General features: G+C 30.7%; 1 protein-coding gene across 1 annotated transcript in view; it reads left to right on the forward strand.

Annotated features, from left to right (window-relative positions):
• RhoGAP68F (Rho GTPase activating protein at 68F) overlaps positions 1 to 14,469 on the forward strand; it is a 102,470-nt gene that overhangs the window by 69,536 nt on the left and 18,465 nt on the right. Inside the window, exon 13 of the mRNA XM_085824109.1 lies at positions 9,118 to 9,224. Within this exon, the coding sequence (XP_085680235.1) occupies positions 9,118 to 9,224 (107 nt within the window). The remainder of the gene's footprint in view (positions 1 to 9,117; positions 9,225 to 14,469) is intronic.

Raw genomic sequence — 14,469 nt, forward strand, 5'->3', positions numbered from 1 at the left:
AAACGCTCAAATAATTCATTTTCATACTCCGCAAAAATGTGCATTTTAAATAATTAAGTAATGCTTTTATTTTTATTGTAACAATATATTGTTAATGCTTTTCTTACAATAACCTTTCAGAGGATGGCAGGTGTGACATAAATAGATTATTAAATTTTAATAATAAATACTATTTATTACTGATTATCTGTGACAGAATAGTTTGATGTATTCCCATGGTCATCAAAATTAGCAAACCACTGCTGGTGTAAGGAATATAGTTCAAATGACTCTTGAAAAGTAATGAAATGTGTAATGTTCAAGTTTTATTAACAATGCTACTGAAGAAAATTTGATTACTGTTGAAGGTTATTAGTATTGTGAAATAAATTATGAAAAGGATGGGTATTTGTTTCAATGTAAATTGCTTTAACCTGCATGCAAGTAACTTAAATAATAATAATAATACTGAAAACTGTTAATCAGAGTTCATACACATTTCTGCACACAGAAATTAAGGACCATTAATGAAAAAAAATTCAGGACCTATGAGTAAACGCGAACTGAATAAATTCAATTTAAAATATTAGCGATGCCTGCATTTCACATTTGCAATACCATCCTAAAAATAAAATAGATCCATAAGTAGTATGTATTATTACTAAACATGAATTAACATAATTATTAATAAGTTTGAAAATGAAATAAACTTATTAAAAGTAAAAGTAATTGAAAAGTAATTGATCTAGTAGCATTAAATATTTTACACTTATAATAGTTGGGCATATTTGAAAGAAGTGACATTTACATTTTACTAACTTTATGTAACTTTTTTTTTATGTCTCATAATGTCACATACTTGGTCAGGCTAGCGGTTTAGTAAGTAGCAGGTTGATTTTATGTCAAATGGCATAGGTTAAAATGAGAAGTATCATAATCAGCATAATTCATAACAAAAGTTAATAATTTAATAATTAATTTCTGTTTAAATTTAATACCAATTTATTTCCGTATATCACGTTTAACCTGTTAGTTTTACATCTACATGCTTATTATCTGTGAATTTTTACTACCATATGCTTAATATATTGTTTAGGCTGCTAACTAGAATTTACATGCACTAAAAATCACGTTTACGGCTCGCCATAGCGTCGATGAAACGCGAGCTTGGCGAGTAAAAATGGAACGGCGCCAACGGGTTCACTCCCGAAGCGCCAACGGGTTCTCTGCGGATGAAAACCCAAATTTAAATTCTAAACAAATACGTATAAAAGTAAAAAAGTAGAAAAGCAAATTTAAATTCTAAAAAAAGGAAAAAAGCCAAAATAATTTAAAATAATTTTAAAATATGCAAACATGTAAAAGATTTAATTCTCGAACTAATCTACAATATCATTTAAATTCAGAAGCATAAGCAAATCAAGTGTAAAATCTATCCATGAAAATAAATCTACTAATTTAATAAATTAAAATTAAATTAAACAATTTTTTTTAAAAAATGCATATGTGAATGATCGTAGAGTAGGCAGGAGACAGACTTATCAAGAGGAAGTTGCCTCCAAACCTAACTCTCCAATCATTCAATTCGTGTTTCGTCATTCATGCAGGCAAGGGTAAAAGTCAAAACCAAAAGTAATTCCAATAAAGTGGTACCCTTAGAAATTAACATTTAAGTATTAACATTTAAGAATTAAAGTTCAAAAAGGAAAATACTAATTAAGTCTCTTGAGAAACAAGCAAGTAAAGTCAAGAATTAAACTTTTTCTTAAAAAATTAAATTTTTTAAAAATTAATTTTTTATAAAATAATAAAAAAATTTAGAAACCAATTTATTTTAGAAATCCTTGTCTACAGAAACTTTCCCTACACAAATATGCATATCAATAAAAAGAAGCTATAAAAGAACTATACATAATCCATATAAACCAATAAGAAACAAAAAGTAACAAAAAGAACTAATTCACAATTTTTAAAATAAATATATATTTAAAAATATAATTTCATATTTAGAAAATACTTAGATACTACATAAAATTAAAAAAAAAAAATATTTAAAGCAAGTAAATAGTAAGTTTTAATTCTAACTTACCTACTTTATGAGTGTTGGGGGTCTGCAAAAGTGTTGTGAAAGAGAAGTAAGTGTGTTCTTCAAATTATACAGATGGCGCTTATGTAGGTAAAGTTGAGTGTCAAGTTGTTATCTTTGTTATAGTAAAAATTTTTTGTAAATATTAATATTAATTAAATTAAATTAAATTAAAAATCCTAAAGGTAGTAATATTAATTATTTAGGGAGTTAAGTAACTGAGCCAATCAAGAGATGTATGTTTGCTTGAAGGAAATTAAAGTGATGTGGTACATGAAAAAAATTAAAGTGAAGTGGTATGTGAAAAAAAAAGTAAACTGTATGTAATTTGAAATGTGTGTTCTGTTGAAAAATTGTTAAAAAAATTAAGTGAAAGATATTTTGTGTGAAAATTGCAAAAAATTAAAGTAATTAAGAAAAACTGAAATGTTTTAATATTAAAGTTTTAAAGTAAAATTTCCCAAAATTTTTTGGAAATGAAGTCCTTAAAAAACCTCTAAAAATTCCTTTAGGAAGTTAAATAAAACTTAAATTTGATGAAAGAAAATATTAAAAGTTTAATGAACTTGATTTAATTGGTATATCAAAACTTAACTAAATACTGGCTAAAGTATGGAAAATTAGAAGAAGAAGATTAACATCTTCACTCAATTCAGGCTATAATTGAGACTTTTGAAAAGAGTTGGCCCTTTATTAGTAAAAGGAAAGAATCCAGTATTGATTAAATATACATATTTACAAAATATTTACAATAAAAATTTACAATAATTTCTCTACTCTTTTATATCCTTCATTACCCTCCAGTTAAGGTTTAAGGTAATGTTATCATATCCAAAACAGCCAAAATATTATAAAGTAAAGTTAAGGCCTGCCTTTTTAATATATAAATTAATAAATTTTGGTGGTACTTGGTTATCAACTTGTACATTAATTAGTTTTATGATTTCATCCTTTAAATCGTCATTTTCAGTACATATATTTTTTATTCTGATAATTTGGCTATGAAATGTGTTTTCTATTACTTTTCTAGAGATATTAGAGTTCCAATTAATTAGTTTAATAGTAGGAAAATGGAAATTCCTTCTTTTATCAAATAATTTAATTTTGTTGTGTTTAATAATTTGCATGTCTAGGAATTCAATAGTATCTTGATTCGTATTCGTTTTATTAAGTGTTAAACTATTTGGGTAAATTTTGAATTTCTCAAAAGTAGAATTATTATTGAAAGTTATAATATCATCTATGTACCTAAAAGTATGAGCAAATAGCTTTAATTCATTTTTATTTAAACTGAGTTGGAATTTATATTCAAATGTAAAAAGAAATAGGTTACAAATTTGTGTAGAACTGTTTGCTCCCATAGGAATTCCTCTAACTTGCTGAAAGATCTTATTATTGTATTTAATGTAGTTATTAAATAATGCACAATTCAGATAAGTATTCCATCTTTCAATACAAAGGATGTCAAGTATGTCAGGAAAAAGTTGTGGGAGTTGCATTAAACTAGTAAAAATTTCTTCTAATGGTAGAGAAGTATAAAGGTTTTCAAAGTCATAGCAGTTAGTGTTCTTGATTGTTAAACTTTTAAAACTGCTGAGAGCTGGAGCATTATTATAAATAATCCAACTAAAATTGTGTTGTTTGTTAATGAGATTTTGGATTAAATTACAGATTTTTTAAGTATAATTGCAAATATGTAATCTATATTCTTTTTATAATTATTTGTACCATTAGCAATAAATCTAAATTTGAGTGGTGATTTATGAAATTTTGGGAGAGCATATAGATTTGCAAATCTATTGTAGTTAGATGGTTGTGAAATTTGCAGTTTCTTATGAAATGCTTTTAGCTATTTTTCAATAACATTTTCTTGTAGATGGTGAGTTTGTAAGTAATGGCATTATTGAGTTCAGTATTAATTAATGAGACATAAAAAAATTTTCATATTATGCTAAAGTTATTATTGGCTTTGTCAATTTTGGTAATTATGAACTTTTGTTTTAAATCCTGTAAAAGAGGTAAGAGAATATTCCACTGTAAATGGCTATTAAATTCAATTCTTCGAATTTTTTTGTTTAATTTAATTTTAATTTATTAAATTAGTAGATTTATTTTCATGGATAGATTTTACACTTGATTTGCTTATGCTTCTGAATTTAAATGATATTGTAGATTAGTTCGAGAATTAAATCTTTTACATGTTTGCATATTTTTAAATTATTTTAAATTATTTTGGCTTTTTTCCTTTTTTTAGAATTTAAATTTGCTTTTCTACTTTTTTACTTTTATACATATTTGTTTAGAATTTAAATTTTTTTAAATTTAAAAGTAAAATTCAATAAATATTTTAAGTTAGAGTATGATTTGTATATAAAACATATATTGAATTGTATCCATGTTTAATATTTACATGAAAAAGTTATGAATATGGCAATGCATTTAGTATGAAAGTTGAAAATTTTCATTGTCCCAATCTTACTTGAATAAATTATCACATAATATCACATCACATGTGAAATTCATATAATTTGAACTTTATCCTATTTATTAGATTTTCCCAGGTTACAGATTTTTTGCACAATTCTTGAAAGGGGAGAAATAGTTCTTAGTCTGTTGCATTAAAATATGTGTCAAAAATCATAGAGCTTAATATTTTATGATAAAAAAATTTCAGTTTTTTTCATCAGCCTCCAGTTTAGCATGTGAAATTAAAATAAAATTAAGTGGTATCTTTATTTTGTGCAGTTCCATTTAAGAACCCCCCCCCTTTTGTGTGTGTGTGTGTGTGTGTGCGTGCGCGTATGCATGTGTGTGTGTGTGTGTGCCTGCACTCATACCAGTTCCAGTTACCTTGGGGAGGGGGTAATTAAGCAAAATTAAACTTTTTGTGTATTGTTATCTGATATTTCTGTTTTTAGAAGATTTAAATATTAAGTGGATACATTTCAAATGGCTAACTTTAAGTAATATTGAAAAAGACCAGTGAAATCATTTAAGAAGTAACTGCTGGCATCACATGGGTGACATCATGTACTTGATAGATAGATATTTTGTGATGAGTTATTTACTTGGCTATTAGTATCAGTGTTGTGCTACAAGTCATCAAGGGATTCATTGATTGAGTACAACTGAAAGGTTACTATTATTATTTAAATAGTTTAAATTGGGCCTTTTCAGGTAATCGTCTCAGGCATGCTGTGGAAGCTGATTCCCTGAAAAGTGTCCATATAATAACTGAAATATTTGTTTGTTGCCTGTTTCACTGTGTTTCTATATATAGCTGCGAGTAATAAAAGTTAGGTATGCGAGTGCCTCGTGTAATTTCAGTCCCACAAACAAGGTGTGTTACAGAGGATTTTGTATTTAATTGCCACGAATGATAAAAAGTGGATCTATAACTAGTATGGCAATTGTTGTTTCATATCTGCTCTGTAGTTGGATGCAGATAACAATCTAAGGCACTGTCCAAAGCCAACTTTTCATCCTCAAAAGATAGTGTTGCTTTTGTAGTGGTATGAAACTGTATCAGTCTGGACTTATTATTTGAAAGAATTATGTTAAATGAGAGCCAGTATCTTCACCTGAAGCATATAGTTTTTGTTAACACTTTACCGACTGGCCGTCGATTAATCGACGTTTAGTTCTCAGCGCATACCGACTGGCCGTCGATTAATCGACGTTTAGTTCTCAGCGCATACCGACCGGTCGTCGATTAATCGACTTTTGATACCCATCGCTTACCGACTGGTCGTCGATTAATCGACTTTTGATACCCATCGCTTACCGACTGGTCGTCGATTAATCGACTTTTGATCTTTCTGTTAGATTTGGTTAGGTTAGATTGACAAGTAGCAAGCAGCAAGCATTTTGCATTCTTTATTCAGATAATCGTTGCTTTTTTCTAAGCTTTAGCCATTAGAAATGAATGAAAAGGATAGTCTCGGCGAGTTTTATCGACGACCTGTCAGATTGTCTTGACTGCCGTTCAGCAAGTAGTACGAATGACGAAAGTGATAGCAGTAGTATAGCCATTCGAAAGTGACGTCCTGTACCGCTAATATACAGTGATTCAGAAGACAAGGACATGAATAATAATGTTGAAGACAACAATGATACATGGTCAACGAACGACAAGAGTATAATTTTGGAACCTTTCGAAGGCAGCTCTGGCGTAAAAATTATGCCAAGTTCCTCCAAAAGCATAATGGATATTGTTAATTTATTCATTGGAAGTGACCAGATTGAACACATTGAGGGAGTCTAATAGGTATCATTATCAAATTGTGGAAAAATATAGAATTACATCAAAAACGAAAAAATGGAAAGACGTCACAGTGACTGAAATGAAGAAATTTTGGGGCCTGATCATTTTCATGGGACAAGTAAAGAAGGACATTCTCTACGATTATTGGTCTACAGACCCATCTATAGAAACGCCTTTCTTCTCGAAGGTTATGAGCAGGAACAGATTTTTACAAATAATGCAAAGCTGGCATTTTTGTAATAATAACGATATTTCTCCCAATTTGCATAGGCTGGTGAAGGTCCAGCCTGTCATTGATTATTTCAAGGAAAAATTTAACAACGTATATAAACCAGATCAACAGTTGTCTCTAGATGAATGTTTAATTCCGTGAAGAGGTAGACTGTCAATCAAAACATATAATCCGGCAAAAATTACAAAATATGGAATGCTGGTTAGATTGCTGTCTGAAGCTCGTACAGGATACGTATCCAACTTTTATGTGTATGCCACTGATGGAAAAAAAAATTAGAAGAGACAGTATTATCGGTCATTGGACCGTTTAAGAACATATGGCACCATATATATCAAGATAATTATAATAGTGTCAACATAGCTAAAATATTTTTTAAAAATAAATTGCGAGTGTGCGGGACGATTCGAAAGAACAGAAGTCTTCCTCAAATACTTCAAACGGTCAAGCATTCAAGAGGCCAACATCAATTTCTTAGAAATGGCCATATTTTATTACAAGTATGGAATAAGGGCAAAAGGAATGTAAACATGATATCGACAATACATTCTGCACAAATGGCAGAATCTAGAAACAGAAGCAGGACATCAGATTGCCCCATACAGAAGCCTATTTCAATAATAGATTATAATAAATATATGAAAGGCGTAGATAGCGCAGATCAATATCTGTCCTATTACTCCGTTTTTACGAAAACAAAAAAATGGACGAAACGTGTCGTAATGTTCTTCATCAATTCTGCACATTTTAACTCCTTTAAAGTATATACAACTCTGAACGGACAGATGATTACATATAAAAATTTTCTGCACAAAGCGGCACTTTCATTGATAGAAGACTGCGAAACTGAAGAACAAGGTAAGGATCTACCTAATTCCGAACCCACAAGAACCACATCCTGATTTGATCATCCCGGAAGACTGGCAAATTTCGGAAAGCATAAACTAGTAAATATAGTGACCAGCTCTCAATGTAAAAAACCCCTACGACAATGCAGAGTTTGTGCAAGTAAAAAAAAAACTAAGCAGAACAGGTTTCGCTTGTAAATACTGCAACGTCCCACTACACAAAGTTGACTGTTTAGAGCGCTATCATAGTTTTAAAAAATATTAAACAACTTCTTTTTTCGACAAATATTGTTATATGGATTATGGTATATTTTATGTAAATAATAAAATGAAAACGATTGTAATAGATAAAATAAATATTGTTTAACACTAATATGATTAAAATAAAAGATTTTATTAAATTTCGTTACCCTACAATAACACAAAGCGTACAATTTTATTAGAGTTTAAGAAAAGCGCATATATTCCCGTGTGTCAGTCTAGGCCGAAACCGAGCTGGTGTCTCGGACGATCTGCGGCTGAGCGGGCGGTGAAAGGGCATACTATGTTCGAACCGCTACCGGTCGGTAAAGTGTTAATAGGCATGGTGTCATGCTTCCTCCTAAAAAAACTGTCATTATTTCAGTTAGGTTACAAAACTCTTCTCGCTCACCAATATACCAGATAAATTAACTTGTCTGGTGAATATGATGGATGCAGATTATCACATTTTTCATTGCCTGGGCAACTTTTTTTCTGGTCAAGATTTAAAAATCTCTGCTATGTCTGTCGGGTAGACAAGTAATCCTTGAGGTCACCCCCATGAGAGTGCTTTAGGTCTGAAATTCATGGTGCAACATAAAGACTGAAAGTTGTGCTTTTGAAGAAGTTGGTCACCAGTCAGCCGTTTCAAAGGCATCAACCCAATAATAGAAACATAATTTAAAAGTCTGTATGCTAAAATTCTCTGCATCAAGAAATAGCATTTCTTTAGTTTTTTCATCGAAGTCACAAATTTATTGCAAACCATAAGAGCAAAACTAAAGTAAGATGTATTACTTTTTTATTGCATGCCAAAAGCATACGCTAGTGTTAGTTTATTAGGAATAAGTTAAACATTTTGTTTTGAACAAGTAAAAAATAATTTACTTAGTTGTAGTATGGCAAAAATAAAAATGGAATTATATATTTAATTTTAGGTTTACAAAAATAAAATTGTGTTGTATTATTAAAATGATTTTTATTTTAGTTTTATATATATATATATATATATATTTAGTTGAAATAGAAATAGCTTGAGTATTTAGGCAAAAATGAAATAATAATAAGAAGGAAGAATGAAATGGTAAATCATTTGCAAATTTCATTCTTTAATTTTATCAAAAAGAGCATTTTGTACTCTGTTTTATAAAAATAAGACTCTTTATATATATATATATATATATATATATTATATGTATATTTCTCTCTTAAAGTATTATAAACAAAACAAAATTTCCTGCAGTTAATACTTATTTGTTAATATTTATTTGGCTGCAAGGAAAAGACAAACCATTTATCTGAATTATGCATAAATCTCTTATTATATTATTGTTATATATTGTTATATATTGGCTTTTTGATATGTAGTTAATCCAGCCATAATTGTTTTCAAGTTGTGTTAGGTGAGCATTAGTGGCATTCCACCTATTTTGTGGAAATGATATTAAAATGCATTAATCTTTTTCAGAGTTGACGTCAATCGAGAAGTTACCTGTTGCCAAATCACTCATATTGCACAGACTTCCAGAAGATAATTATGAAGTTCTGCATTATTTGTTTGAGTTTTTAGTAAAGGTGAGATCATTTTTGCCAGATGGACTTTTTTATTATTTGAATGTTGTTATTGTGTTGATGTTTTTCTTAGTTATTGCAGTATATTTTTCCACATCAGTATTGGTGAGAAAAGAAAGCTAAGTATAAGCTGTGATAAAATAAGGACAAATCAGAAAAATTGTATTGTTTTGCCTGAAATTAGTACGATTTCTATCAGACAAGGTCATGCAACTAGCTAAATAAAGTAATGTTGAGTCAGTCAATATATTTCATAAAAATAAACGTGGATTATGTCAATTAATATAATCCAAGGCTATTATGAAAACAAGTTGTATTGGAGAAGTCACTATTTCATATTCTAAATAGGAATAAAAATTCTAACACACTTCAAAATTTCCAAGATTTCACTCATCATGACTGTAGTTTTTTACTGTAGGAACTTCTAAATAAACTTACGCATAAGATGGAAAATTGCTATAAAAGGTACATATCAGTCGGAAGTGACTTTATTAGTTTTTTATAGGTATCTCTGCAAAGTTCTTATGCTGACTTTTCCATCCCTCATTTGATATCGCATTTTTATGTTCTTATTTAACTTCCCAAAATAGGCAATTCTGCAGTTTCAGAACATGTTAGGCATGATAAAATAAAGATTTTGTGCAAGTTCTGTGTTTGCAAAAACATTTATGTTATATGAGTTAGTTTTTGTAGTTGTTCCTTTAAATTTTCCTTCCAGTGCAGGTGGAGAAATAGTCATGTAATGAGATAATATAGCTTGTCTATGTGAAATTAACAATACCTTTTAGAGAATGCTGCATATGTTGATCAACCAGCATGGTCTTGCTTTGTAAATTCACTAACACATGCAAGATGATTAATGAAAACATTTGTCTGCCCAATCGAGTATCAAAGAAAGCACAGGAAATCATCAATATTTTTCTGAAGGAACTATATTTTAAAGTATCATTAATGGTTGTACCCTAGTCAGATGATGGACTTGTAGGAATCTCCACTGTGTAATTCTAAATTACAGTTGAAAGTGAAGAATCTTAAGAACTAGTAAGGAGTTCGTGAGACAATGAATAAACTTGGAAAGGGTTGAAAGACCCTTTATTATTCAAATAAGATTTAACAGAACTCCATCTTGGAGTTGTACAATAAAGCCGACATTCGGGCTTCAAATTAGGAGACTAAGAGTTAAACTAAACTAATCTTAACTGAAGAGATATAGCCGAAGCTATCAGGATTCTAAAGGAGTTGGCCCCTTAACGCTAATTGACTGCAAAGCTATCAAGGACCTAATGTGCGGCCGAATATAATAATAGCTTATGAGAGAGTAGCTTAAAAAGGTGGATGCATGCAGCCAGAATGTCTGGTATCTCTCTCTCTAAGACAGTAGAACTTCGCGGTTAAATACCGCTCTTCCTCATTAGTATTCACACATGATTCTAAAACTATGTTCTGGCCGGAAGTGGTAAATTGAAATTAAGAAGTGATAGGAAAGTTTAACTTCAAATTGAACTGTTAATAAAATTAACATAATTCTTACAGACTTACTAAAAATAGCATGAAGCTTCATTGTTACACCTGTGCTGCTGTAAGATGTAACCATCTTCATATTGAAGTACTTTGCATCCTGGTGGGCAAGTTACTTATATGTGTTTATTTCTTATGGAAATTGTTTTTATGCAATTATAAACGGACTATCTAGCATGTCTCTCCAACATTTAATCAAAATCTTTATATGTTTTAATCATAAGTTTCTGAATTTCATTAATTTATGGATGTCGATATATTATTTTAACCCTGTATAATTTTATCTTTTTAATAATTTTTTATTTTTTTAATTTTTGAATGTTAATTTAATTCTTATTGGATGTTAATAGCGTTGAATTGATAGATGGATTTGCATATACATAATGAAGGAAAAAAAATTATTAATTTGTGAAAATAATTATATATACGAGTGCCAAAAGAAATGGATACAGATGAGCCGATGAAAAAAAGCATTAATACTGCTTAAGCATTTCAGTAGTTGCATCTGCTAGTATGTATGTAAAGTGAAATAAATGTAGGGTTTTAATAAAAGTTTCCCGCCATCGCAAATATCATTTGCCATAAAATTAATTTTACAAATAAAAGTTAATTTTACGAAGAAAACTGAATGGTTTAAACAATTAGAAGAAAATCACTTATTGTAAAAAATGAAAATTTGAACAAAAATGTGAAGAGGTAATTTGGAAAATGTTTTATAAGAATTGTTATTTTATTTCAATTTTAAAATCGAGGTATTTAAAACTAGCTGAAATGAAAGGTAAAACATTTAAAAAATGACAGAGGTAACATAAAATGAAAAAAATGTCCCACTATGTCTTTTTTTTTATGTAATTTCATTATATTATTTTAATGGTATTTAATTTTATAGGTATCGTAATATTACATCATTAGACAGTGTGTTTTAACGAAAGTTTCCCACCATCGCAAATATCGTCTGCCCAAACAGTTTGTGTTGGCTTGTTATCATTAAATACAAGTTGTTTCAAATAGAACTATCACACTACCAAATTAGAACGATCATATACTTCCAGTTCTGCTCCAAAAGTCAGCTACAGAATGTCACCAAATTATGTGTACAGCTTTAGGTACTATTTTGTATCACATGACACTGTGAAGGCTTGGTACCAAAAGTTCAAAAACAAGGAGTGTGACATTCAAGAAGCAGAGGGCTCTGCCTGGCCTACTGATGTTGACGAGGCCCACCTGCAATAACTTGTGAAAGAAGATCAGTATGCAACCCCTCAAGATCTTGCTAAGGAATTAGACGTTAAACTTGACATACAAGTTCAGCTGCTGGGTCCTGTATGATCTGACTCAAGCAAATAAGGGCAGGCATGTTTGGGCCTGAACGAAACGGGTTGAATATTGAGGCAAGGACAAAATTTGGGACTGGATCATTACTTGTGATGAAAAGGGGATTTACTTCAACACAGGTCAAAAATGGAGTTGTTCTGTGCTCAGTGAGCCCATGAGCAGCGTCGCAAAGCACGGTTTGACTATAAAAAATATCCTGCTTTGTTATTCAAACTTTGTATCTGGTTGGATTACCATGGTATTATTCACAAAGAGTATCTAAGAAAGAGGTAAAACCCTTGACAGTAAGGTGTACAGCGAGATGCTAGTCGGTGTTGAAGTTGCTATTAAGAAAAAATGTCGAACTGGGTTCCACAGCAAAATGGTAATGTTCCATCAAGATAATGCAAGACCACGTGTGTCTGCATTGGCCAGCTGGACTCTGTATGGACTCAAATAGGATCTTTTGCCGCACCCACCATATAGCTCCGGCACTGCTCCTTCAGACTTCTACCTTTTTTCATGCCTGCAGCTACATCTTGCTGGTGCTATCTTCCATTCTGCACAGGACATCCAAAATGAAGTTGGTCTGTTTTTGGACTCGCACCCAGCAAGTTTCTGGGCCGAAGGTTTTGAACAACTACAGAAACTAGACTAGAAGAGAAACACGCTAATGTGACAATCAAAATCATAAAAACAACCTTGTATTTAGCATAAGTATGTTGAAATATCTTGCTGGTGCTGGTAAAAACAACCTTGTATTTACCGTAAGTATATTTCGATATACTTACGCTAAATACAAGGTTGTTGTTACGATTTTGATTAACTACAGAAACATTGGCAGAAAATCATAGATTTGGATGGTGATTACTACCCACACTAAAGATACTGCTCTCATATCCCCCCGCCGTGGAAAACTTTCATTACAACCATATATATCTACGCTTATCAAACTGTTTCCGCCTAGAGAAATGCAAATTTTTGCAGTTTGAGCAATATTTAACTCTATAATAGTTTAAGTGTTTGCGATATGATTTCTAGCATTTCGAAAGCAGATGCAAAGGTTGGATTTTCATATGACAGTTTCAAGAAATGTGCTGTGAAATGTTCATATGTGCTTGTGGCTGCAAGAATTCTAGCAGACTTTGGACATACAACAGTGAGCCGATTAAAAATGGATGAATACAACCGGTATTAACTGTTACGAATCATTTCTTATGATATCGTGTTTCCTCAAAAATAAGACCTAATCAGATAGTAAGTCCTAGTATTTCCTGCCCCTTGGATTTGTGTAATATAAGTCGTATCCCAATAGTAAGTCCGAGGTAAGATCATCAGCCAGATTAGTGACTTATTTTTAAGTTAGCCAGTCAGAGTGTAGATGTTAATATACGTACACATTTGAAAATGAACTGGCATAATTCAATATATTGTGTATTGTAACAAACTTAATGCACTTTTGTGAAATAAAGAAACATTTTCTGAATTTTGTGTCTACAATTTACTCCCTCTTTTGTGTGATGCATCATTCTTCACTGCTTTTAATTCTTAGTTCATTCATGATTTTGTAATAGATTTAAAGGGAATATTTGAGTCCCACCCAAGATGAATGCAGAATGAAAGAGGTTTTCCACTGAGTACTACAAGAAGGGAATATGGAAGACTCCTTCAGAAAGAATTACAGCACTCTTGGGGGGGATTGGATCTCTAAATGGTGTAAAAATGGCACTCAGTGTATAATAATGTCAGTCCACAAATGGAAAGAAATACTGAGAAGCACAAGAGTGGAGTAAGTCAGCAAGCATTATTTACTGAGTTGAAAGACATCATCTTTGAATGGAATGCTGACAGAGGGGCAAAGGTTTTGATTGTTCACAGGGCTGACATTCAAGTACTTGCTGTTGCAATGGTACTACCATTAGCTATATCCCTTGAAGAATTCAAAACATTATAACAGTGAAGGGATAAGTTAATGATATGAAGAGTGTCTAAGAAAGATCAGAAATTCTGTTTAAACTGAAAAAGCACTAAATATTATTAAATGTGTACTTGTATTTGATTACATTAAATGTAGCAAAAGAATATTATAAATATTTATATGAATACTTAAATATATGTTTTTCATTCATTATTATTAGCATATTTGTCAAGAATCAGTAATTTCTTTGTGTATAATGAATTTTACTTTTGCATTTTGGCATCATAATTTTTAAAAATAAGTGTTTTGAAAATTACCATAAAATTTCATTCAGTTATCTGACAATTTAGTTCATAGATGGACAATTTAGTTCATAGATAAAACGTAAAATGTATGCCAAATATTAATCACTGCGTCACTACTGAGGGTATATGGATTAGGTATTTTCTTTCCATTTGTTTTGTTGATTTCGTGCTTAGGACTGTATAGGAAATGGAT

Source organism: Stegodyphus dumicola, chromosome 1 (assembly GCF_044657685.1).
Source record: "Stegodyphus dumicola isolate Sdum_Otavi_A_Nest chromosome 1, ASM4465768v1".
Classification (NCBI taxonomy): domain Eukaryota; kingdom Metazoa; phylum Arthropoda; class Arachnida; order Araneae; family Eresidae; genus Stegodyphus; species Stegodyphus dumicola.